General features: G+C 39.1%; 1 protein-coding gene across 1 annotated transcript in view; it reads left to right on the forward strand.

Moving 5' to 3' along the window:
• Window positions 1–27,946, forward strand: part of SGCZ (sarcoglycan zeta) — an 848,489-nt gene that overhangs the window by 748,946 nt on the left and 71,597 nt on the right. The window contains exon 5 of the mRNA XM_084625690.1: window positions 14,636–14,758. Within this exon, the coding sequence (XP_084481816.1) occupies window positions 14,636–14,758 (123 nt within the window). The remainder of the gene's footprint in view (window positions 1–14,635; window positions 14,759–27,946) is intronic.

Consider the following 27,946-nt stretch of genomic DNA (forward strand, 5'->3'; position numbering starts at 1 on the left):
GCATGTAAATAATATAAAAAGGAGAGCTAGTAGGCAACTTGGGTTTGTCATAAAACATGTAATGGCAAACTAACTTAATATTTTGTTCTTCAGTAAGGTAGCATATGTAGGACCTGATCCAACTCCCATCAAGGTAATGGAAACTCTCCCATTGATTTCAATGAGTTTTGAATCAGTTTTCTAATGCATAATGGAAAAGTAGTCACCTCAGCTTCAATAAAGTTTTTAATATGGCTTCACACACCGTACTTCCAGAAGAATATGGATTAGATAGAACTACATTATGATGAGTACACGAAGTGTTACAGAAGGCTCAGTTCCAAGTTTGAGGGTGGCGTCAAGTGCCAAGACTTGGTTTGGGTCTACTACTACTCAAGTTTAATTAGTCACGTACAGAAATGAGTGGAAAGTGTAGTAATCACATTCATAGATAATGCACATATTTTGGAAACTAGATTTAAATGATGTTGATAAATTGAACAACTGGGCTAAAGTCAATGAAAGGTGAGTTGATAAAGGCAGAGGTAAAAGACTTCATTGGTGAAGAAATAATCAAACATAGTCTGACTACATGTTAGTATTGCAGAGGAGGATCTGTGGTTTATAGTGGATAATAAATGAAGTATGGGCCAAAGCAATACTATTGCAAAAAAGGCAAATACTAACCTGGATTTTATTAATACGAGTATCATGCATAAAACAAGTCAACTAGTAAACTCATTGTACTGTATCCAAGCCTAAATTAAATTAATGTGTTCATATTAAAAAAAGACTTGAGGAGGTTCAAAGTGGAGCAACAAAAATAAGTTTTTGAAAATAAGACCTGTAGAATGAGGAAATATAGATAACTGAGCCGAGAAATGTCTGAGAGAAACATGCTGGGGACCCACTTCCTACCCATTTCCAGCTCCTTTACAGTATAAAGGGGCCCTAAAATTCCCAATTCCATCCAAAAGAATTCTCCCACACAGTACCTGAGGAAAACTGCCTGTGGATCTCCCTGTAAGCCCTGATGTAAGGAGTATGTTGGGAGCTTGATTGGGCACAGAGTGCTGGGGAGATTCCAGGCAGTACTGCCACCACCTAGGGCAGCCCTACAAGTCTTCTGTAACTTAGACAGCTCCTCAGGGCCACTGCAGCTTCCAGAGCAAAGCTGAATCAGGAGGGCACAAAGGTGGCTTGAATCAGTCTTGAATCCCCCTCTCCCTGCGCTTTGCTTCTTAGAGGTGTAGCACAGAATCTTGCCCCCTCTGTGAATGCATAACACATTTGGTTATGCTTGTGTTCCTGCGGGCATTGTTTACCTATAGGGGCTGGTCCATTTCACGCCTCCAACCAGCATTCGGCGGTAGAGCTGGCTGTGCTCTGAGGGGAGCATACATTGTACCCATTGCAAGGGTGGCAGAGCTGCTACTGTATGTGTGCTTTCAGGGAGTCCCCAGGAGGAAATTCTGCATTAGTCAGCCAGAATTCTCCTGGTTGCTCGGACTTCACCCAGTCCCATGCATGTGGATGTAGTGGTCAGATTCTAGATGTAATTACTTATATGCATGAAAAGGGATTTTCTCAAGAGGAAAGAAATAGAATCATTTTGGATCTAAACTTGATCACTCGTGTATTAAAGATGATTTGATAAGAATATATTGTTTATTTGGTATAGTATGAAGGAAGGGTTTAATGAAAAGCAAAGAGAAATAACAAAATAAAGCTGGCCACAACCCTGGGAATGGACTAGATAACACACTAGGTGTCCCTTTCAGCTAAAATGATTCAGTTGTTCAGTCTTCATCTCCATTCAATCTGCATCTGTAAGATGAGAGGTGAGAACTCATAGCCTAAGGGAGGTTAGGGTTCATTTAAACCACTTTTGTGTCGTCCTGACCCTTGGCTATTATGGAGGCTGAAGAGACCCACAGTGTAACTTAGATGGCCCTGGAGGGGCGTCAAAGTTAGGGCCAGCTCTCCAGACTGCCCTAAGAGCCACAGTGCTGCCTGGAATCTCCAGAGGTTTGCCCCCAACATGCACCTCTCAACCCAAGTCCCACCCCATACACTAGGGTTATGATGGAGTCCTCAGAAGGCAGCGTTTCAGCTGTCTTCTGCAGTGTCTACACAGGGGGAATCTGCACACAGCTGGCTATGGAGCTCTTAGGACCACTTTAGGTCTCTTTGCCCTTTTACATGGCATAAAAGGGTCAGAGCAGGTGTGAATGCCCCCCCAACCTCAAATGAGGCCAATTGTGTGGATTTCTAATGTGAACATCCTAGACGCAAAACTGAAATAAGATCATTAAACTCATTTCACATAAGCCACTAAGAATCCACAGGCCCATGATAGAGAGAGGAAAGTTCTCTCATATTGTTATTTAACTGAGCCAAACTAGTCCATTTCATGTTTTTTCCGAATATATTTTTAGATTCATAGATTCCAAGGCCAGAAGGGAGCACTGTGATCATTTAATCTGACCCCCTGTGTAATAACACAAGCAATAGAACTTCCCCAAAATAATTCCTAGAGCAGATCTTTTAGAAAAATATCCAATCTTGATTTAAACTTTGTCAGTGATGGAGAATTCATCACAACTCTTGGTAAACTGTTCCAATGGTTAATTACTCTCACTGTCAAAAATGTACACCTTATTTCCACTCTAAATTTATCTATCTTTGACTTAGAGCCATTGAATCATGTTTTACCTTTCTCTGCTAGATTGAGAAGCCCATTATTAGATATTTGCCAGTGTAGATGCTTATATACTATAATAAAGTCACCCTTTAGCCATCTCTTTGTCAGACTCAAAGAGCTCAATCTATTTAGCGTATCACTATAAATGTGTGCTGGGAAATTTTATATTCTATTTTTAATCAAAATGTTGTGTGGTACCAAGTCAAGTGCCTTACAGAAGTCTAAGTATATTTTGTCAACACTTATTTCCTTTATCAACCGAACTTGTAACCTCATCCAAGAAAGATATCAAGTTAATTTCACAGGATCTGTTTTCCATAAACCCATGTTGATTTGCATTAATTACATTACTCTCCGTTAATACTTTATTTATTAAGTCCTTATCAGCTGCTCATTATCTTGCTCTAGGCTGACAAGCCTATAATTACCCGGGTCATCCCATTTACCCTTTTTTTTAAAAATGGGCACAACTTTAGCTTTGTTACAGACTTTTAGGACTTTTCTGGTGTTCCAAGACTTGTTGAAAACTGGCATTAACAACCCAGTGAGCACCTCAGCTAGATCTTTTAAAACTCTTGGATGCAAGTTATCAGGATCTGCTGATTCAGAAATGTCTGACTTCTTAATATTCTTCAGAGATACTAGTGGAATGTTATTACCACCATATGATGAGACTATACTATATCATTAGTATAGACAATTTCTATATAACATACAAATGATTAATCACTATGTAAATAACATATTTACACCCTTTTATTATTTAGTGTAGATTGCAGTTGGGCACTAGAGAATAATGTCTGGAAAAACTGAATATGTGTATTACCTCTCCTTCAAGCTGAGCAGAGACAGCAGCCATTAAGTCAGGGAAGCCTTAAACGCCCACTACCCCAAAATGTGATCTCCCCTTTGACAACTCCAAAGCAGAGCTATCAGCCAGGTAGCAGAACTGTCAGCTGTCTACAAGTTAGGACCCATCAATCCAAAGATTCTCACCCCAATACAAGTGAGAAGTTCTCTTGTGACTTATACCTTCACCCTGTTACCCATGGTTCCTTCAGACCAAAGCTCTTCGTAACTTTTCTCTGTGCAAGGTGGTGTCAGGAAATAAATCAATGGAGGCACAGCCGTCCGACTGATAGATGGCACAAACAGGACAACACAAGAATGCTTTCACTTAAAGCTATACTTTACTTAGTCTCAAGCACTTACACACATCTGCAACTGATTAGGAAAACACCCCCGACCCTCATTAATTACCGAAGTTGTGTGTGGCTCTCGAATGGTACAGTGGCAGTCTTCCAATGGGGACCACAAGATGTGTCCAAAAGGAGAGTCCCTGAAGAGTACAACTACCCCAAACTTTCTTCCCTTATTTATTCGTTAGTATTACAATAAGATGTCACTCAAAGAAAACTTATTAAGCAAGTAATTTCAAAGAGATTTTCCTCTAATTATCAATTAGTCAGATATGGGTTTTTCTCAGAGTTTGCATGCCTTGAGGCCCTGACAGACACATCCCTGAGGGCACATATAGATAAGGTTCCAGTTTTATTGAAACACATACCTCAGCAATTTCAACAGAGATCTCATCAGGAAGGATGCTGGGTCAAGCTGCCCTTTTTGTGGTTGCTCAACCCCCCACCCCTCCTGACTCAGTCAAGCTAAGGCAGCTGCATAGGCCCACTTATGACCTGCTGGCTTGGTTACTTTTAACAATAAACGGGAGTGGTTCAGGCATTTTTCTGGTCCCCCAAGATTTCCTCATACACACCCTCCCCCTAAAAATTTGAGAGCCCAGTCCATTTCTCCACCCAATTCCCATCATCCCCCAGAGCCACCTGTTGGAGCCATGCAGGAATTCCAGCTCCCTCAGCAGATGGAGAGAGAACTTGGATTCATAGAGGGCTTCTATGGAAAAGGTCAGGGAATTCTGCATATATGCATTCTCTGTATTTTCTAACTATGTTGCACCTACTGATGGTAGATCCCTGATCATCATCCTCGGGATTAATAATCCTGATGTGCATCTGGTACAAGCTATTGTAGTTGAGCCTTGCTTTTATGTTACCTCCATAACACCTCACTCGAAACTTCAAAGTTAATTGGATGTATGCAATTGAGAATAACAATACCGTATTGACTCAAAAACAAAATAGAAACGTGCTTCTGTAGCTAGCTGTGCAAGACGATTTGAGAGGAAAAATTGTAGGCCTTAACAAAACCAGATACAGAAAATTGTGTCACGTTATATGTGCTTTAAAAAAACAAACAAACTAACAGACCTAGTCACTTAAATGTAACGTATAAACTTAATTTAAGAGAACCTCTTCATGGGGCAGTTCATATGTAAAATATAGGAAAAATTTGCTTTAATCATCTGTTTAATATAATATAATATAATTATAATTAATATAACACCCAAAACACTTGTTTTCATGGAAATCTGAATGTGTTGGCATCTTCATGTGAATTAGGGAACACATTATTTTAAATTGAATATAAGGGGTATGGAATTAGTATGAATTCTTCATTTGCTTTATTGCAGGGGTTCTGAAACTGGGGGTTGGGACCCCTCAGCGGGTTGCAAGGTGAGCTGTCAGCTTCCACCCCAAACCCTACTTTGCCTCTAGCACTTATAGTGGTATTAAATATATTAAAAAGTGTTTTTAATTTATAAGGGGGAGGGAATCACACTCCAGTACTTGCTATGTGAAAGGGGTCACTAGTGCAACATTTTGAGAATGACTGCTTTATTGCCTTTGCATTCATTGAAAAATATGGGAGCCCTCTAGTGCCTGAAATAATATAATACTTGAAGTTCCTCTGAATATTGAACAAAATCTCTGTAGTTTAGCACATACTTTATCTGCCTTTATATTTCAAAAATATTGAGTTTAAATCCTGTGGGGGGTTGACTCTTTATTAAAAATGCTTTATCTCTTTTATCCTCTTAGTCTCAAAAGCATCCACACATTTTCAAATCTTTCTTTATCAAGAAATATCCTGTATTTAATAAATATTTAAACAGCCTGTTTTTATTGAAGAAACAAAACACTGTAAATTAAGTGTGAATTTCATTACATTTTGCATACACAGAGATCATGAGCTCTCAATAATTCACTTTGAACTGTGGGCCTTTGTGATGAACTGGAAGATATCTGTATTACTTTTTATGAATATGATGCATGCCTCTCTCTGTTTGTTGATGAGGGGTTACTAGCTATGGAGTTAGATCGAAAGGAGTTATTAAAGGAACCAAGCAGGAAAGATAAAACAATGGCTTCTGTGAATCAGGTATAGAATGGATATATTGCAATTTAAAGGAGCCATTGCAGTGAGCACGCTGATGCTTTGTATTATTGATGCTTTTCAGGCACCTCAGTTTCAGTTCATGCACTGGTGCTTTGAGGATGGATTAAAAATGTACTGTATGTGCCCGGAAGCAGAGCAGAAAGTACAGCAATGAAAGTGCTAGCTTTATTCTCTTGCACAGCTTTGTATTACTTTTATAGTTGCTGATAGCAGTGGGAGAGGATGGTTTTTACAGGCAAGACAGAAAGAATAATGCACAGTGTCAGTTCCTTGGAGAACGACAGATCTTTAAAGTTCCATGCACGTTTCTGTGCTATGTGAATAATAAACAACTGCAACACTAAATACAAAAGAAAACCACACGATGCAAAGTTTCTTACTGAAACCTAAAACTACAGGAATTCAGAGTTTTGTCTATCATTCTGGTCCACATAATAAAAAAAAATACTTAGCACTTATTTAGTACTTTTCATCTGTAGACCTCAGAGCTTCACAAACATGGTAAGTATCATTATCCCTATTACGATCCCTTTTGTACAGAAAAACATGGAAGAGAGTGAAATCTGTGAAAACATTATGCAGTAACTAGGGTCTCAAAAGTGACTATCATTCATCACAATCTGACACATGACTCAGTGTGTCATGATGCACCACATGCATAGTCACAAAAGCCTGTCATGAAGAGGTGTAGCCTGCAGATAATTGTGTCAAGGCTGGCATGAGACAAGAGAGCATCTAACAATCCAGAGCATCTAAGAATCTGTGATGAGCTATACCAACAGAGAGATGTCTGATGGTAAGGCTTCTGCAGAGTGTACATTCTGCAGCAAAAAAGCTTCCTGGGAATGCCAAGGAAAAAGGCATCTCTATACTAAATTACATTCGTTTTTCAGGAGAGCACATCTATTATGCATGCAAGTATGAGCTTTACCTTCCCACAGCCACTGTTTGCAGTTCCTTTACCAACTTTGTGTAATGTAAAAATATAGCTCTGTACTTGGTAGGGTAGTATATCACTTATCCAAATTTGGGAGATTTCCATGCATATTTCCAGTAAATTCCACTTTATCTAATCCATTTCTGATGGTTACCATCTTGGCTGATACCAAGGAATAAACTAGGGACAGCTAGAGCTAAAAGCAGAAGTTGTTACAGTTTCAGCTAAGTTTTCTAGCTGAGAGCTAGAATAGACCCATGTCTTCCATGGATTGGGTACAGAATAGGAAATAAAATCTTCACTGATCATTGGGTTGCATAACATGCCGAAGTGCCTCCAAAGCATTTTTTTTTCTTAACTCAAGAGCATGCCAGTCATGGGAACATGGACAATCACTTTTGTGATGCCTAAATCTTAGGGACAAGATAGGGGTGAGAATTTGTTAATATGTACCATAATTCCAAATAATGGTTATCATTTGTTTGTTGAGTAACCAATGAAAATTGTGCAAATTGCTATCTTATTTTAGCAAAGCTATAAAACAGTTATTTATTATTACATATTATTTGTATGCTGCAAATTACCCAAGGCCTCATTATGCTATAAACATATGACAAAGTGCCAGTCCCTGTCCTAAAGAACTTATAACTGAAGTAATAATGCCATACTCCAGTATAAATTTATAGCATATTCAGACCAGCTGTTTGTTATATATAAATGTGTCACAATTCCAAATAAGATAGAATTAATAATTTTATACTTCATCATTTGTACTCTGAATTATCTAAAGGTGCTTTGCTAATGATGAGCAAATACACAACACAGTAGGTGTGATGCTAACTTTGGTCATACAGATGTTGTGCAGTAAGCATAAGTTATAAAGGTACGTTCATAAATAATTTTAAAATGGATGCAAGTACAGTGACAACTGCCTTAAGCTGTCATGCAAACGAATGACAGGAATTGGTTGCTTAACAAAGATATACTTCAGAATTGTGCACAATATGTTTGGTTGCAGTGTCACCTACTGGAAAGAGCACTAGATTGGGATTCAGGAGACATGGGTTCTATTCCTAGCTCTGCTACTAGCCTGCTGGGTGACCTTGGGTAAGTCTCTTCACCACTCTGTGCCTCAGTTTTCCCATCTGCAAAATGGGGATAGTGACACTGATCTTTATTAAGTGATTTTCGACACACTGATGAAAAGCACTATGTAAGGGGTAGGCATTATTAATATTTTGAGTCTGATTCTCTTCTGTGCCCGAGCTTTGCTCAACATAAGGGTAGGGTTAAGAAAGTGGGAACAGGCATCAGGGAGGCAGTTATGATGACTACTGGTTTCTCAGTGCCTTTCCCACCACTGGTGCCATTTAGAGCTGCTTCCAAGCACTGACACAGGGTTCTTAATGGCTATTTCCTTGGTGGAGTTGGTGCTCCACTGTGCCCACCTTCTGCCTCCAAAACATAACGTTCCACTGACATTCCCCCAAGGCAGGACAAGGGGACTGGCTACAGTGTAAATACACCACAAAGGATTTCCCCTCTAGCAATGGAATTTTTTTACCAGGTACTTTTAGCAGGATTGTGGCCCTTTGCATAATGGCTTGAGAATACCCAGTTTCAGAATCTGTCATTATGAGTGAGTCTCTTTCAGTTGGAGATTGCCTAGTAAAGATGGCTTCCTGTACACCTTTCATTCTAGTGTTTTAATACCTACATTTATTTTGATAAATTTCTGTATGGAAAGTTCATGTTAAAGAAAGAGCCAAAATTTTCCTGTATTATTGTACTTGTAATTTACCTCAATATTCATCTTGATAATCTGCAAAATAAAGTACAGTATGTTACTATTCTTACTGTGAAATCCCCTTTCATGCAAACAGTCCTAAAAATCATTCTTCACATTTTCAGCAAATACTCTGATTTAATACAGGTTCACAGAGAATATTATTCGCTATTAATTTGCTTTGAAATCATAGCTACATTTCCCAGGGATTATTTAAAAAGTACTTAAGGAAGATACTGAAATAATATTTAGGCTTTTGAAATATAAACTTTGCTTCAAATGAGTCAGTAGTTTATAAATTGAAAATGCATTTAAACTTCTCTGGGTTCTTAGTCCCAAATCCTCAGCACACTGAAGACAGAGTTTGGCCACTCACATTGGTGGGACAAGACTCTGACCCTTGGGAAGTAGACTGCTCCAGTAATATGCATGTATGTGCTCAACAGAGCTAAAGAGTTTCTCAGATGGCTCACTAACTGGAGGAATTCACAGAAATGACATTCTCAATGCAGTAAAATTTGGAAGAGACAGACACATGTTTCCACAAACTGTGGAATCTATAATTCAGCGAGAGATGCTATTCTGTGTCCATTGCAAATGCGTATACTGGAGGATGTGATTGTTCTACATGTTTGATCTAACAACTTCACAGATGTCCATTGCTTATACATGATGTCTTGAGAGACAGTTCTGTCCTACTTTGCTTCTTTCTGTTATTTTAGCATACTGTCACGGATTCACAAATCATGTATTTTCTGACTGCTTTTGAGAGACAACTGTGTGCATTGTAACCGAAAGGATGCAACACAAATTTGTCATACATGCAACTATATACACTTATTTTCCTTCTGCATGGCTGAAATGTAACAAAACAGTCCAGCATTTCTGTTGTCCTAGCATTTATGACTTTGTCAGTAACTTAAATTCTCAAAAAAAAAAAACCTAAATTGTTGCACATCAGAAATGGTTTTAATCTTATCTCTGGATAATTCCACAAATGACTTGAATATACCAACTACTGTTTCAGCAATAATAATTGAGTACTACTCAGTAAAGCACACTATGGAACCCAATGGTAGCATATACTCAAAGCACGTTTCTTTTATTGTTCAAAAAGTGGAATTCACTTTTATAATGACATTTGTGGAGTAACAGATATCTAGGAGTATTTTCATACAGTGTGAAAGTAAAGAGCCACAAATGTCAATGGTTTAAAATATCTCAAGTTTCCTGGTAGTAACAATAATGCCCTCTGCCTGTGTAGTGGGGCCCAGGAAAGTAAATATAGGGTCTGACTTGGTATAGATATGGCAATTTCCTGCATGTCCTTGGGAGAACTTTTTGAATTAAGTTTAAATATCTTTGGGGTCCACCATTTTAAATGCAAAATGTATGTATCATTATGTATGGTTCCTGCATAAGTTGACTCATGTCCATCTAGCCTATCCTGTCTTCTGACAGTGGCCAGTGACGGATGCTTGAGGGAATGAACAGAGCAGGGCAATATTGAGTGATCCGTCCCTTGTAATTCAGCCCCAACTTCTGAAAGTTGGAGGTTTAGGGACACCTCGAGCATAGGGTTGCATCCCTAACCATTTTGGCTAATACCCATTGATGGACCTATCGCCCATGAACTTATCTAATTCATTTTTGAACCCAATTACACTTTTGGCCTTTACAACATCCCCTGGCAATGAGTTCTGCAGGTTGACTGTGTGTTGTGTGAAGAAGTACTTCCTTATGTTTGTTTTAAATCTGGCACCTCTTAATTTCTTCTGGTGACCTCTGGTTCTTATGTTATGTGAAGGGATAAATAACACTTTATTCATTTTCTCCGCATCATTCATCATCATTTTATAGACCTCTGTCATATTCCTTTTACTCAACTCTTGTTTTAAGTTGAACAGTTCCAGTCTTTTTAATCTTTCCTCCTATGGAAGCTGTTCCATACCCCTAATCAGTTTTGTTGCCCTTCTCTGTATCTTTTACAATTTTAATATATATCTTTTTCAGATGGGGCAACCAGAACTGCACACAGTATTTAAGGCGTGGGTGTACCAGGGATTTGTATAGTGACATTATATTTTCTGATTTATCTATCCATCTGTTTCCTAAGGGTTTCAAACATTGTTAGCTTTTTTTAAAAAAAATCCCTGCACATTGAGCAGATGTTTTCAGAGACCTACCCACAATTACTCCAAGATCTTTCTTGAGTGGTAACAGCTAATTTAGACCCCATCATTTTGAAGGAATAGTTGGGATTATTTTTTTCTAATGTGTATTACTTTGCACTTATCAACATTATATTTCATCTATTGTTTTTTTTGCCCAGACACCAGTTTAGTGAGATTGCTTTGTAACTCATCACAGATTGCTTTGGACTTAACTATCTTAGTAATGTAGTATCTTCTGCAGATTTTGTCACCTCACTGTCACCACCTTTCCAGACCATTTATGAATATGTTGGACAGCACAGGTCCCAGTACAGATCCTTGGGGGACCCCATTATTTATCTCTCTCCATTGTGAAAAATAACCATATATTCCAACCCTTTGTTTCCTATCTTTTAACAAGCTACTGATCTATGAAAGGAACTTCCCTTTTATCCCATGGCTGCTTCCTTTGCTTAATAGCCTTTACTGAGGAACATTGTCCAAGGCTTTCTGAAAGTCCAAGTATACTGTATTTGCTAGATCACCCTTGTCCACATCCAAAGAATTCTAATAGATTGGTGAGGCATGACTTCCCTTTACAAAAGCTGTGTCGACTCTTCCTCAAAATACCATGTTTATCTATGTGTCTGATAATTCTATTCTGTACTGTTGTTTCAACCAATTTGCTTCTGGAACCTTTTTTTTAAAAAACAGTGTTACATGAACTACCCTCTGGTACAGAGGCTGATTTAAATAATATGTTATATACCACAGTTACTAGTTTTACCATTTCATATGTGAATTTCTTTAGAACTCTGGAGTGAATACCTTCTATTCCTGGTGACTTTTTACTGTTTAATGTATCAATTTGTTCCAAAACCCCCTCTATTGACACTTCAGCCTGGGATAGTTCCTCAGATTTGTTCTGTACAAAGAATAGCTCTAAAGTGAGTAGCTCCCCAACATACTCTCCAGTGAAAACTGATGCAGATAATTCATTTAGCTTCTCTTCAATGGCTTTATCTTCTTTGCGTGCTCCTTTAGCACATCAGTCAGTGACCCCATTGACTGTTTGGCAGGCTTCCTTCTTCTGACATACTTCAATATTTTTGTTAGTTTTTGTGATATTTAGCTAGTTGCTCATCAAATGCTTTCTTGGTTTGCCTTCTTACATTTTTACTTCACTTGCCATAGTTTATACTCTTTCTGTTTTACACATGTTGAACTTCATGCCTAAATATGTCTAATTTTTGGTATCCCATTTTGATTTCCCTAGTGGAAGCAAGACTGAGGGACTGATCACAGATAAGAGTATTCATAGTTGTTTATAGTCTCATTTTATATGGTACTCATTCAGTAAGTCCATAATCTTTGGGGGTGTAGAGTGTGACCACCCTGCAGAATCAATACTATTCTCACTCCTGTTTCTGTGAGATTAAATCTGGGGACTATCTCATTTAGTATAGAGGAATCTTGGGTGTTTTAGGCGTAAATTAATTTAAGCAGAGTAAACAGCTTTTTTGCAGTCCCACTATCCAGGATGGTGGAGAAATAAACTGTCCACTCTCAAATTTCTAGTAGTTTGTGGGAGAAGGAGGTAGTAGCCCAACTAACTAATCTCCACAAAGAAGACCTGATGTACAGGTGAGCCAGTCATTTGCCCTGTGAAGACTTCAGAAATGAGGGCAATAGTGGGCTATTTAACCTTTTTTTTGTACCAGACACCCTGCCTTAAAAAATGAAGTGGGAGTAGAGGAACCTCAGCACCATGTTGGATGAGGCCCTTAAATGGGATTTGAGGGACATGTGCACCTCACAGTTCAGAAGCTGCATGAGAAGTAAGTGGGCTCTCTCTCTCTCACTCACACTCACACACACACACACACACACACACACACGATCCTCAATGCAGTAAAAAAAACCAAAACAAAGCCACTTTAGAGCTGTTGAACCTTGCCATCTTGGTTTTATAGTGTTTAGGGATTATAAACCAGCAGATTCAGTTCTTAGGGGGTTCATATCTGTTATAGTTAGCAGGTGTTTGTCAAGCCACTGGGAGTGAATGCCTCTCTGGAAGCACTCTGCCCTTTGCAGGATTAAGCCTCTGTTAATGGGATATGAGGGTTCTGAGAGACTCTCGGGATCTGGTCATTATTACGTGGTTGTAAAGAGCACTTCAAAAACCTGTTCACTTCTTTCATTACACAGAGTAAATAAAAATTGTAGCAAAACCTGATGATCACAGTCAAAATGTTAAAAAGAAAGCAAAAACATGACATGGGTGTGGAATCTGATACATTCTGCAAAAGAGGCACTTTCACAACAGGACAAATATTGCACTAATTTCAAAGGAAGAGAGCTGCACCTATATTACTATAAACCTTCTGTATTGATATTCTAAATATAATTCTAACTTCTATATAGTGTAAATATATCACTCTAGTGGTATAATCACCCTTCCAAGAGCTTAATTTATTATTATTTTTTTTTATCTTGGCCCTGAATATTAAGAACCTCATCAGAAAATCCTAATTCAAAATTGGCTGGTAGGGCTTTTATATCTCTGATTGGATTCCGGTTTTTGATGATGGCCATTTATGTGTTGAACTGATTATGTATGCAGCATTATGTAAGCAGGTGCATTCCTCGCTGTTCAATATCTACTAGCTTCAACAGAGCTAGGAGGCTTGTAAGTGAACTCAGATGACAACTGCAAGATAGAGTTTAGAATACCACCCCCATAATCCCTTGCATGCGTATCTCAAGGGGATAATCTAGGCCTAAATTAGTAATCTAAATTTATAAATGTAACTAAATTGGTGAGGATCAATGAGAAAACCTAGGAGTGTCATAGAAATAACATTGCACAAGAAGGCTGAAGGATTTTTTACTATTGGTCAATGGAACATAATTTGTCATTTATCACCCTCATTTTTGAGAACTAAAGCTCTGTTTCATTGCTGGATGAGTGAAATAAAAGAGGATACAATTTTTTAAAAAAATAAGGGAAATATATACTGAAGTATGAGAAGAAAAAGGGATTGCATTCTAAATATAGTAGATAGGGCATTGAAATCTGCTATTTGTCTAAACCCTGTTCACCACACTGTAGCTGGGACATTCTCTTGGGACTTTGATGCCTTTTAACTGTAAGGCACTAGGTGCCTTAAGATATTTAGGAATTTTTCTTCCATAACATCAAGTGTCAAACAAGTGATGAGACACAATTATGTGTGTGCGTTTGCTTTTTTAAGTTATCAAATTATAAAAGTATGTGACAGGACTAGAAAATCAACCTGGAAAGAGTACGTTTTCCACAAAGTGAATTTGTTTGATTGTTTGTGTTGGCAGAATATGCCAGTGCTTATCTTTTGTTCTTACAGGCACACAACTGAAAATTTATACAGATAAATCTAAGAAACCTTTCTGAACTGACATTTCAAGATCTCAGAATTTGAGTTAATTCTTAATTCTGGCTTCTCTTTCCACTAATGTAAATTAAATAAATTATATATACACTATTTATTTTTGTTATTTTAAAATCCTATCCTAATAGACAATACTGGGATAATCATTTATATTATGAAACTGTTGAAAGATTTTATAATACAAAGTGTTCTACAACTGACAAAAATATTGAAACCAAAATATTTTTCAAAACTTGAGGTACTGTATGTGCTTCTGGGATTCAAAATGAAGTACTGATTATTTATCTTTCATTTCAATTTTCTTAGATTAAGTGTCTTATTTCTCAATTCCAGGAGCTGATGCTGTGGAGGCCCAGTGTAAGAGATTTGAAGTGAGGGCAAGTGAAGGTGAAAAGGTGCTGTTTTCTGCAGATGAAGATGAGATCATCATTGGAGCTGACAGACTGAAAGTAACAGGTAGAGTAACAAACAGGTCTCTAAACAATATTTGTTTGTATTCCCTGGTGATAATTTTACTTAGTGAACTTGTATCTCTCAGACTTTCATAAACTCTTTTCCCGTAGCAATGTATGGGTATATGGGGACAAATTCTTAGCACTAGCAGTGAGTGCTTGAGCTGTTCAGAATAATCTAGGATGAGCAACCAACAGGTGCTGCATAATGTCAAGTATGAAAGACATTTTCTAATGCTCAGAATAGGGTGACTGGATAGAAAGTGTGAAAAATTGGGACAGGAGGTGAAGGGTAATAGGCCCCTATATAAGAAAAAGCCCTGAATATTGGGACTGTCCCTATAAAATCGGGACACCTGGTCACCCTGGCTCAGAATAAATTTCTTTGTGACTAGAGTTGAACTTAGAATGAAGTTTATATGACCACAAACTGTATATGTTTCATTTTTAACAGGGATAATTTTATATGCCATCATTAATAAAGCATTGACTTATGGTACATGTGCCATTTTGAAAGGTTTTACTTACATAATGCCACCTCCTAATTGTGTAAGAGCTGCCATTACGTAGTATGTTTTGCATTTCTTCTGTACTGAAAATGTCAAATCTAATTTCTGTATGGCCAAGTAGTGCTCAACTGAAGCAGGCTCACCTTGAATTTGAGAAGGGGAAGTCTATTTCTGAGTTTAACCTTAGTCTGCTTAATAGAAGAATTAGAAAGTACTCTCACTTAGGAGGCAAATTACTCAGTTTTGGGCAAGTCTGTAAGATTTATATACTATCAGTGTAAAACAGATGACCACTAAAACATCTTTATGCATTTCCTGAACATTAGTACCTAGAAGGTGTATCAATGCATTATTATATACTTGATTGTAGTGCAGGGTGAACCTTAAAAGGCTCAGATAAACTAGGTTTAGTTTAGATAAGCATCTAAACATTCAATACTTAAAAAGCCTTATCTGAACTAGAGGTGGGTCTGAATTATGAAGTTCTAATCCAGAGTGAGATACAAATCTGAATTTCCCCACAATTCAAGTATGTTTGGACTTGGAGTACCAGGTCAGTCCACATTTAAGAGAGGCTTGAATTACAAAATTCAGATTATTATTCCACTTCTCTAAAATTCAGGTGGGATGGTTCTGTTTTGAGCCCATATTTAAGTGGAGCTATTTTGTCTGTAAAGTTAAGCTGTAAATCCTTTGCAACAATAGGCTTTTTGTGAGATTTTAGAAACTACTTCTTTACAGTCAGGCCAGATATATCAAAATGGTTTTCTCATAATATTCTACTACTACCACTTCCAGTCCAGACTGGACCCAGGAAATCCAGAGGCACAGCCTGTGGGGGGAAAACGTTAACCAAACTTTCTTTTTAAGCATCAGAAAAGATATCGGATTACAATAATATTGATTAATAGATAAAGAATGTTTTTTTATTCACTCCTATTCTTCCATTCCTACCTGATCTCTACTTATTTTTCACACTTCTCTTCTCATGCTGGTACTTCATACTCAAAGGCTTTTCACAGTAGACAATTTAGAAATGCCATCCTGTGAAATAGCATTAGTTCCATCTGTTTACAAGAATGGGGTGGAGAGTTTTTCATTGCTTCAGAGGAGCTCTTCACAGACAGAAGTTTTAGGAGACTTTTATCATGATAGAGGAGACATCGGAAGAATATTAGAAGAAAAAGGCAGAATCATCCTGGAGCCGCACTGGGATCCAAACTCCCAGTCAGATTGTTAAATATTCAGACATTCAATCTTACACAGTTGACACGAGCTTTCAAAGCAGCTATTAAAAGTGTACAAAAGAAAACACGTCTGACAAAGGACAGAGAAGTGCTAGAGTTGTCACCATTAGGGAAACTAATTGTGTGCTGTAGATGTGATATATCTTTTTAAAGACTTTGAAAAGCAATGTATTGTATAAGTGAACCTTAACTTCAGGTTATATGGCTATATTTTCAAAGTGGCTGAGTCTAAGCAGTTCCCATTGACTTCAATAGGACCAGTAGGGAAAATCAGGCCAATAAAATTGTTCCTTGTGACAAAGAAAAGGATTTTTCTCTTAATTCCTGAAGGAAACCAAAGTGTATATATCTAATATTAAATGAAACATAACTATAGGTTTTTTTAAAAAATACCTAAGATTTTACCTTACCTACAAAGGCCAGGAAAATTTGAGTTAATGCTGCTTTGACACTGTTAGCTGAGTTTCAGGGATTACTGTCTATATATGGTCCTCTACTATAGGATCTCATGATATTAGTGAATTGAAATAGCTATGGCCTAACATTTGTTTGTATATATAGTGGCTGCTAAGTGCAAACTAAGCCCTGATCCTGGAGTCACTTATGCACAGGCTAAGCTTTACTCATGTGAACAGTCCCACTGAGTTTAATGGGAACTGCTCAGATGAGTAAAGTTGAGCATGCTTGTAAGTGTCTGCAGGGTGAGGGCCCAAGAGAATACTGTGTACACTTTGGTAATGCTATCTACTGTTACTGAAGCAATAGAAAAGTTCTCAAGTTTCACCACTTTATGAACTACGGGCCAGATTGATGAACATACTCATCAGCTCTGATTGTTTCAGTTGGAGCTGCTGAGAGCTAAGTACATTTGAAAAGCTGTCCCAAGTATGCAGATAGATCTTCTCTGGAACACAGATGCAGATTCACTAAATGATCATAGTGATGTCTTGTTACTTAGAATGAATTTATTAAAGCAATATAGGTGCATGCAAATGCTGGGGACAACCTGGGTAAATTTGGCCTGTTTGTGGGCATTTGGATATATTAGAGATTGCTAGAGCAGGGTGACATTTTTCGGAAGCATAGTTTATTTGCTGAATAAATGCAATTTAGTCAACCTGAAACTATTTGTGATTTTGACACAAATTTACTGAATATTTTGGAGAAAAAATAGGGCTAGATTCACAAAATGGCTGGAGAGGAGGTGTCCACCTTGTAACTATGTTAGAGCATTCACTCAGGATGTGGGAAACCCAGGGATTTGAACCAACGTCTCCCTACATCCAGGTTTGTGTCCTAAACAGCAGACTATAGGCTATTCTGGGCTGGGTACCTTCAACAGAAGAGAGCAAAAGCAACTCAGCTTTATATAAATGATTACATGTTATTTGGAGCAGGGACTTGAACCTGGACTTCTCACCTCTCAGGTGAGTGCCCTAGCCACCATACTATGGAGTCATTCTTTCTCTTTTTTTGCTCTCTCTCCCTCCCTCTTCCTCCTCCCCTCCCCCTCCCCCTCCCCGGGTTCAGCTGTTTTATATAAAGTGGAAGAACTTCAACAGCAGAACTTGAGAGAGCTCAACCAAAGAATAATGTATAGCCTGCTAGTTAGGGCATTCACCTGGAAAGAGGGAGGCCTACCCTCCCCCTTTGGAGCAGCGATTTGAATCCAAGTCCGTCTACTCTGAGGAGAGTTCCCTAACCACTGGAGTAAAAAATATAATCACAATATACATAGGCCTCATCTGGAGTACTGTGGGCCTCACACTACAAGAAGGATGTGGAAAAACTGGAGAGAGCCCAGCGGAGGGCAACAAAAATTATTAGGGGATTGGAACACATGACTTATGAGGCGAGGCTGAGGGAACTAGGATTGTTTAGTCTACGGAAGAGAAGAATGAGGGGGGTTTTGATAGCTGCTTTCAACTACCTGAAAGGTGGTTCCAAAGGGGATGGATCTAGACTATTCTCAGTGGTAGCGGATGACAGGACAAGGAGTAATGGTCTCAAGTTGCAGTGGGGGAGATTTAGGTTGGTTATCAGGAAAAACTTTTTCACTAGGAGGGTGGTGAAACACTGGATTGCGTTACCTAGGGAGTTGGTGGAATCTCCTTCCTTAGAAGTTTTTAAGGTCAGGCTTGATAAAGCCGTGGCTGGGATGATTTAATTGGGGATTGGTCCTGCTTTGAGCAGGGGGTTGGACTAGAAGTCCTCCTAAGGTCCCTTCCAACCCTGATATTCTATGATTCTACCTGCTAGTACCACCATGTTGTGATCCTAGCCCTTTAAAAATGCTTGGAAAAAAAACAGTTCAGGTTGAACGACACGTTTTGTTTGGCCCAAAACAAATGTTTTTTGATTCAGTGAATTTTTGGATTTGGTTTGATCTGAACTGATTTTTTTTCAGAGCTGTCAGTGAAATGAAAAATCAATTATTCTCCAAGCTGTAGAGATGAATGGTAATTGTAGAGTACTAGTCATTGATGGAAAGTGTTGGTAGGGCATTTTTTAATGAAGGAGAGTACTTGCTGTTGCTATGGTGTCTCTTAGCATCCAAGTTATTTACTGATGACCAAGAATTTCTGCTTATCTTTTTTTTCCTTAAAGATAAGTATTCTTGGGCTTAGGTTTGCTTACTTTGGCTGGTATATCTTGGCTGGGTATAGCACCAAACTCCAGACCTTAAAGTGCTGCTATTTATTAAATATACTATCTCTGGTTCCCTTTGCCTCCTGGGCCCTACCTTTCTCAATATAAGGACAGAGCTGTTCAAAATATACATTGAAGTGTAAAACTGATTAAAAATGTGTATGTATAGATAAGTGTTTGCATTTATTTGCAAACTTAAAAACTGACCTATTCCTGTTAGAAAAAAATCATTAAGGGTACTACACTGTACACAAAACCTTCCCATTTTTAGGTGTTAATGCATGAGTTTCTAAGAGAAAGTGGGCCCATTTTCAATTTAAAAAATACTTTGCAACAGAACATGCAGCAGTTTCTATTTTCACTTTTTTTAGTTTAAAAAAAAACATTTTGTAAACATTTCACAAAAAGCAAAATGTGTGCATAGAAATCAGATAAAAAGAAGCAATTTCTTTGCAAAAACTTCCATAAATAACATTTAACAGATTTCTTTAACAGATCATAGAATCATAGAATCATAGAATATCAGGGTTGGAAGGGACCCCAGAAGGTCATCTAGTCCAACCCCCTGCTCAAAGCAGGACCAATTCCCAGTTAAATCATCCCAGCCAGGGCTTTGTCAAGCCTGACCTTAAAAACCTCTAAGGAAGGAGATTCTACCACCTCCCTAGGTAACGCATTCCAGTGTTTCACCACCCTCTTAGTGAAAAAGTTTTTCCTAATATCCAATCTAAACCTCCCCCACTGCAACTTGAGACCATTACTCCTCGTTCTGTCATCTGCTACCATTGAGAACAGTCTAGAGCCATCCTCTTTGGAACCCCCTTTCAGGTAGTTGAAAGCAGCTATCAAATCCCCCCCTCATTCTTCTCTTCTGCAGGCTAAACAATCCCAGCTCCCTCAGCCTCTCCTCATAACTCATGTGTTCCAGTCCCCTAATCATTTTTGTTGCCCTTCGCTGGACTCTCTCCAATTTATCCACATCCTTCTTGAAGTGTGGGGCCCAAAACTGGACACAGTACTCCAGATGAGGCCTCACCAATGTCAAATAGAGGGGAACGATCACGTCCCTCGATCTGCTCGCTATGCCCCTACTTATACATCCCAAAATGCCATTGGCCTTCTTGGCAACAAGGGCACACTGCTGACTCATATCCAGCTTCTCGTCCACTGTCACCCCTAGGTCCTTTTCCGCAGAACTGCTGCCTAGCCATTCGGTCCCTAGTCTGTAGCTGTGCATTGGGTTCTTCCGTCCTAAGTGCAGATTATCCTAAGATTAAATGAAGCCTAGACAGATAGATAATATAAAAATGATGAGGCCTAAATTAGCTTGTTACCATTCAAGAAAGACATCTTGGAGTCTTCGTGGATGGTTTCTCTGAAAACATCCATTCCATGTGCAACAGTAGTCAAAATAGGTAACCAGATGTTATGTATCATTAGGAAAGGGATACATAATAAGATAGAAAATATAATAATGCCATTATACAAATCCATGATATACCCACAGCTTGAATACTGGCTGCAGTTCTGGTCTCCCCATCTCAAAACAGGTATATTAGAATTGGAAAAGATACAGAAAAGGGCAACAAAAATGATTAGGGGTATGGAGCAGCTAACATATGAGGTGAGACTAAAATGACTGGGATTGTTAAATTAAGAAATAGATGGCTAAAGGGGGATATCAAATCATGAATGGTGTGCAGAAAGTGAATAGGGAAGTTTTATCCCTTCATATAACACAAGAACTAGGGGTCACCTGATGATGATGATGATGATCAGCATGTTTAAAACAAACCAAAGGAATTACTTCTTCACACAATTCAGTCAACCAGTTCAGCGATTCAAAAAGAATGAGGTAAGTTCATGGGTGATAGGTCCATCAATGGACATTAGCCAAGATGGTCAGAGATGCAACCCCATTCTGTGGGTGTCCCTAAGCCTCTGACCGTAAGGAGCTGGCTGGGACTGAATGACAGGGGATGGATCATTCAATAATTGCCCTGTTCTGTTCATTCCCAGTGAAGCATCTGGCACCAACCACTGTCAGGAGGCCGGATACTTGGCTAGATGGACCATTAGTCTGACCCAGTATGGCTATTCTTATGTTCTTAAGATCACTCTTTTACAGTTACTTCCTGACTAGCCTCATTAAACTGATGTTAATGGCCCAGGAATTTAGGGGCCTATAATGTAACTAGGATGAAACATTGGCTAGAATCCAAAACCTTTTTCTGTAAAAACTCTGCGGTCCCTTTTATGTTAACTCTTTAATCAGCTTATAATAACACAAAAGTATCCTCTATATTGGAATTTTAAAATGTCAATTTAATTACCTTCTCTAAGTGGGTTACACAAAAATCCTTGATTTCCAAACTTCTAGATTCCCTGAAAAGAAAACGGAGCATGCACTACACTGCAGCCAAACATCAAAGCTGTAGCAAGTCGGATGAGCTTCATTACTGACTGCAGACCAAAACTGAGACTATTGAGCCAAGCTATCCAGGCATGTCAATTGGAGATGAACTAAATACTTTGTAACAACTGTACGAGTTTACATGTAGACTCATGGAAAGTACTAAAATCTTTCCAAAAGATGGTAAAATACCCAGCCTGGGAAAAAACATAAACATTTCTTCATAGCACAGGTCTTTGAGTTCCGACCAATGATTGTGTACTACTTTTAATTTTTTCAGAAAAACCCGGTGAAGTGATGAGTCTCTGTGGGTTGCATCAGTCAATTTACATTACTCTCTATGACATGATATAACTGATTAAACCTGTCAAGGGGTCACAGTGCCAATCATCAGATGGAAATTGGAAAGAAAAAAAGAGTATTTTTCTCAAGCTGACACTTTCATAACCACAGTACCTTGGGGTGGTATGTAAAGAAGAAGAGGAGGGGAAAGCAGGACTTTGAAAAGAAGGAATAAACAAACAGAAACAGAACCATATTTCTGCATGGAAAATCAGAAGTTTTCAAATTACAGTAATTCAGGATTGATATTACAGTGTAAACCAGATTTTGTTTTCCCACTTAACTGTGGCCTAGAGGTCTCTCTCAGGAATCACCACTTTATGAATGAACCCACTACATAGTTAGCAACTTTTGTCAAGATTCTTCTTAGGGCTACACCTCTGATGAGTTGCAGAAAGCCACACAGCCAGACTCTGTTGGTTGTTCTCCCTTTGGATATCCAGGAAACATTGGTGCAACACAGCTTACAATGCAACCTAACATAAGATGATATGACAAATTTCTGTCTTTAGAGACCTGGAAATATTAAGCATCAGGTAAAAGCTACAAGGCTTGTGACACTTTTATTTGTCTATCTAGAATGCAAGGAATCTTATTTTGTGCAAGAAAAGTGTGGCACCAGCACACTGGTGAAACAAGCCATTGAGAAAATGAATATACATTCTTCCAGGACTAGCAAAACCTGGAGGCAGAAGCTGTATTTTTGTTTCCAGAAAAAAATTACAGTTATGGATTTCCCCATTAAGGAGCTTCATAGCTAACCTTGAAATTTTATAAATATTATATTAAAAGGTGAGCATAGGAGTTCTTGTTATTTTGCCACTAAAAATAATGGAGTCACCATAGCCATTGACACTTTACCTTATGAGAACCTCACTAAATAATGACAGGTTTCAGAGTAGCAGCCGTGTTAGTCTGTATTCGCAAAAAGAAAAGGAGGACTTGTGGCACCTTAGAGACTAACCGATTTATTAGAGCATAAGCTTTCGTGAGCTACAGCTCACTTCCTCAGATGCATATCCATATATCCACGATATGCATCTGAGGAAGTGAGCTGTAGCTCACGAAAGCTTATGCTCTAATAAATCGGTTAGTCTCTAAGGTGCCACAAGTCCTCCTTTTCTTTTCACTAAATAATGAAAATAATTCACACCCACATTGCAGAGGTGCCAAAGCTTAATTTAAAAATCTTGATGATATAGAGTTTGCTGATATAATTTATAGAACTTCTATTTCTCTCTCATTCCACCACCATTTTCTGCTTGTCTTTAGATTGTGTTTGTTCTTTCCTACTTTATCACACAACGGGAGACAAAGACTGTGCACATTCTGAAAGCTTTGCATTCTTGTGACAAATTTAAAACTTCACATCCTTCCCTTTTTTGTTTTAAATTGTAGAACATCAGCTAGACAGGGAAGTTACTTCAGAGAATTTTCTCTAAGGAGTTGATGGATAAACAAAATGTATAAATCTACACTGTGTAACAGAACATCGAACCTTTGTGCGGGACTACTGTCTTTCCTAGCCCCAGGTCTCCTGTTGCCAGCCTTAACCCATCCCAGGGAGGCTTCAGAGGAAGGAGGAGAGTGTGGCTATTGCCAAGGGGCTGGGAAGTGGGGCTGAGCAGTAGAGCTCCCAGTTAACTCCATGAACCCTGTTGTTCGGGGGTCCCAGGGCAGCCCTCCTATTGCATACATCCAGGTTCTCAAGAAGTTGACCTATCAATCTGTTCCTGCAAGGTGAAAGGAAGGGGCCTGTCCTAGTAGAATTGACAGTGTTTACCAAGGATCTCCCTATGCCCTTCCGGAAACTCCCCCAAACAGACTAGATCTGTTCACCCCTGGGAGGAAACGGATACAGCCCTCCACTCAAAGGATTGACACCCACGCAGTACTTTTCCAAAACAACATATTTTCTTTATTTAGTGTAACCAGCCTTTCCTAACACAATTAATCTAAACGTTAATTTAGATTTAGGTTTAATTATAATTAAAATATAAACATAAATCCCTAAGCACAGGTATATAAGTTAAACTACCCAAGACCATAATGTCATACAGATGGAATGGCTTAAGTGACTATGTTCCGCACATGGTGATCAGTCATATGTAGGACACAGACAGCAATCTTAATAAACTAAACTTTATGCATATAGAACAAGGTAACATTCATAACACAAACACACATCTTTATTATCCCAAGCATACACATTTATTAACCCTATTTCTATTCTATACTATGACTGATATCCTTACTCTCCCTGGCATTCTTTCCCTCTGTCTTAAGGATCCTTCTTTTTTGTCTCGGGATCCTTTTCTGCTCTGTGCCAGCAGCCCCCTGCTGCAGCTGCTGTAACCCTGCAGTTGCTTCTTTCTTCAGGTCTTCTTCCTTGCTGATCTTTGCTCTTGTAGGTTTCTCTGATCTTCTCCTGCTCCTAACCTGACTTTTGCCTGCCTGCTCTCTACCTTATACACTGTTTTTCATCTATCTTAAGCATACCTATCTTCCAATCACCTTTAGACCTTCTATGATTGGTTCATACTTATAGCTCAATGACAACTGCTAAATCTTGCTGTCAATCAGAGCTGTTACCCAACAAGTTTTAAGTATTATGGGATGTTACTATTATGATATAGTGACCCTCACCTAGTTTTGGACTGAGCATGCCTGTATGATCCCTCCCTGCAGCTTTGGAGTGACCTTTACCTGATCTGAGTCCACACCCTACTGACCAATGTCTTAGTCATAGGCTGAACTGCTCGGAACTGCCAAGTCACTGTCCTTGGCTGTGTGCCAACATTCTGTGCACACTTAGTTATCAAAATTCTAAACGATAAACAATTACCTTATTTCTTTAATAAATACTTATTTTGCCAACTTATGTATCTTAATGTTATGGTCTAATGCTGCCACCCCGTTTCTGACCAATTTAATTAATTTTATTTCAGTTTTCCCCTCTTTTCAGTTACTGGTGGCAGAGCAATGTTTTCCAGTGCTACGCTTGCAAACAAGATAGAGCTGCTCAAAATCCTTTTGTATCACTGTTACATGCCTTTTGCAGTCCTACTGTAGAACCCAGGTCCTTGACCTCAGTGGGTATGCTGGCTGTCTAATTGTGTGGGCCCTTTCCCTATCTTCCACCTTCCCTAAATCCCAATCTAAAATGAAAAGATGCCTTTCTTTCCCCTTTATTGTTAATCATTTAATAATTAGGATTTTTATTATTAACATGTTAGTTACGCAGGAAAGTGTGACAAACCTTGAAAATGCATGAGTGTAATGCCATATGCATGACATTTGACAGGTCTGTGTACAAATGTAATGTATGTTGACTCATGCTCAACTGCACACCTGTCACCCTTTCTTTCAGCAAGCCCAGTAGAAGGATCATCATTCAAGGTGAATGAATTTTGGAGGGAGAAGTGATGCAGAGTAGGAGAAGCACTTAATAACATTCACCCGGCTTACTCAGCTAAGTCATAGGTGGCACTGGCAAAATTGATATGTTTGATGTGGTTGTAAAAAAAATAAAAATTCCAAATAGAGACTGAGCAAAAGTTAAGTACACATGCCAAATTAGTGGGCTCATGTTGAACCCAGCTCTCTATCCATAGCAAAAAAGCAAAAGTTCAGTTATGACAAAATATGGCGATGTTTGGTACATAATATTGATCTATACCCCAAAATTGTGTTTTTATGTATAGAATATCTGAGATGGTGTTTTGGAATGTCAGGGGGAGCAGACAGCTTCAGCCCCTTCCCACAATAACTGGGCCTGTGATTGAAAGCCATTAGACTTGAATGAATCTAGCTGCCAAACAGAGCGACCATCACGGGGGCATTCTCTCAGGTGGATGGCTGACTAGGGCTTTGTCTACACTAGCTCTTTTGTCGATAAAAGTTTTGTCAGTCAGGGGTTTGAAAAAACACACCCTTGACAGACATAAGTTTCACCGACAAAAGAGCTAGTATGGACAGCGCTATGTCAGCAGGATAGGCTCATTGGATTGGTTTAATTATGCCGGCAGGAGAGCTCTCTCCTGCTGGCAAAGAGCAGCTACATGGGAAACCTTACAGTGGCACAGCTGTAGTGGTATAGCTGTGCCGTTGTCAGGTCCATAGTATAGATATAACCTAGGAAGAACCAGTCTGAGGCTAACGGAAGACTTCTCATCCTGCAATAAACCCATTGAGCAGTGTGGTAACTGGAGTCAGGAGCACACATGGAGGACAGATCTTTGATAATTTGGAATGTTCTGAAAGGAGAGGGAGGAACAGACATGGGGGTATATTCTCTGGAAAACAAAGTGGAATGAGACTGGATCCCAAGAGATTCCCTTTGCTTCCAAAAAGAATGTAAGCTGGTTTGGTGGTTATCTTGTAACACAAGGGGAAAGCCCATCTGTGACAGATTCATAATAATGTATTAATATTGTGTGTTGGTGTGGTTACCATGGGTTTTCTGTATGACTACAATGATTTAACTAAGCAAGAGTTTGAAAAAACAGGTAGGAAGGAAAAGAATGGCTCAAAATGAGCCACCCCATAGCAAATGCTTGAGGAGTTAATGGACCATGCCAGAATCAGTGGCTCTAGGGCTGTGTCTTGATCTCCTGCTGAGTCTACAGGACTTGTTTAGGGAACTAGAGGATGGTTTAAAAGGGGCTCTTTCTCAAAAGATGGGTGGCAGTTGTTCGTGGGGAACCAGACTTGTCACAGACACCCACTGGGGTATCTGAAGAAGTTAGGCCTTCCTTAGGTTACCATTAGAAGAAACCTTAGGTACAACAGTTATGCATGTACACTGTAGTTTTAAGTATCTTTTTTCCTCTGATGCTTTGTTCCTACTGCAAAATAAGCAATATTTTTGTGTTAAGGAGACTTTCTGATCACTGTATACCTAAGAACAGACACTCCCAGAGGGAGGAACTGCAATTGTCCAAACTCATTCAGACCTACTGTGTGAGAACAGTAGATACACAGGGTTCTGTACCTCAGTACCTGCTCTAGGACTGGGAGAGTTGTGCAATTCTGCCCCAGTCAGGTAAAGGCACAAGACTTTACACCTGAAGTCATATGCCCTCAGAGAGACCAGAAAAGGGACAAAGGTGCTGTTAGTCCTATAACCATGACACTATCTAACTCAGCATGCAGTGAAGCATGAGATTAGATGAGACTAAATATGGATATGGGCTGTTTATTTTGAAACCATTTTCTCCAATGCTTTGTTCTGTTTGCTAATAAACATACTTGTTTAAAGAAGGCTATTGGTCACTATATCAATGCTCACAGATTCCCAAGGAAAGTACCAGTCAGATCTGCATGGTAATAAGTTGGCACAGATGAAATATTGTACCCTGATCCTGGGCTGAGAGTGGGAGACTTGCAAAATTTTACCGCAAGACGGGTAAGGGCATGAGGCTTAAACACCTGAGGGGATGCATTCAGAGACCTCAGAAAGTGGGAAAGCTGGCTCCATAACCGTGACCTCAGTACAAAACATCTACATTAAGAGAATGATAAATATGCACAGTTAAGCACCCAAAAGTTGGGAAATGCTAATGTTACAGTTGCACTCTTTTTGTGTATGCATGACTATGAATCCTTAGTTACATGAATATATGTGGCTTGATTCTCTCATGTGCCTAAGCTCTTCTCAGTACAGGACAGTGGATGTGAGGTAGTTGATTCCAACTTCCTGATTCTCCGGACCAGCCATTGACCCCAGTTGTTAGAGCTGCTTCAGCACACCTCTAATGTGCACCACTAATATAGGGTCCCTAACTGACCATATGCCAGTGGAGCATAGAAATAGGGAAGCGAGCTCTGCCAAGCCCTCTCCTCGCCTGACATGCCCCCTAAGCAGGGGTGGGGATATCAGATTCAGGGGACAAATCCATTATGCTTGCACCAGCAGCATCTGGCAGTGGAGTTTATCTGTTGACCAGCTGCATCCAGTGTCTGGCTCCTTTCTGCCTCTCGTCAGTGGAACAGATGAACCAGATCTGAATAGAGGATCTGTCCCATTCAAA

Source organism: Lepidochelys olivacea, assembly GCF_965140295.1.
Source record: "Lepidochelys olivacea isolate rLepOli2 genome assembly, chromosome: 4".
Taxonomy (NCBI): Eukaryota; Metazoa; Chordata; order Testudines; family Cheloniidae; genus Lepidochelys; species Lepidochelys olivacea.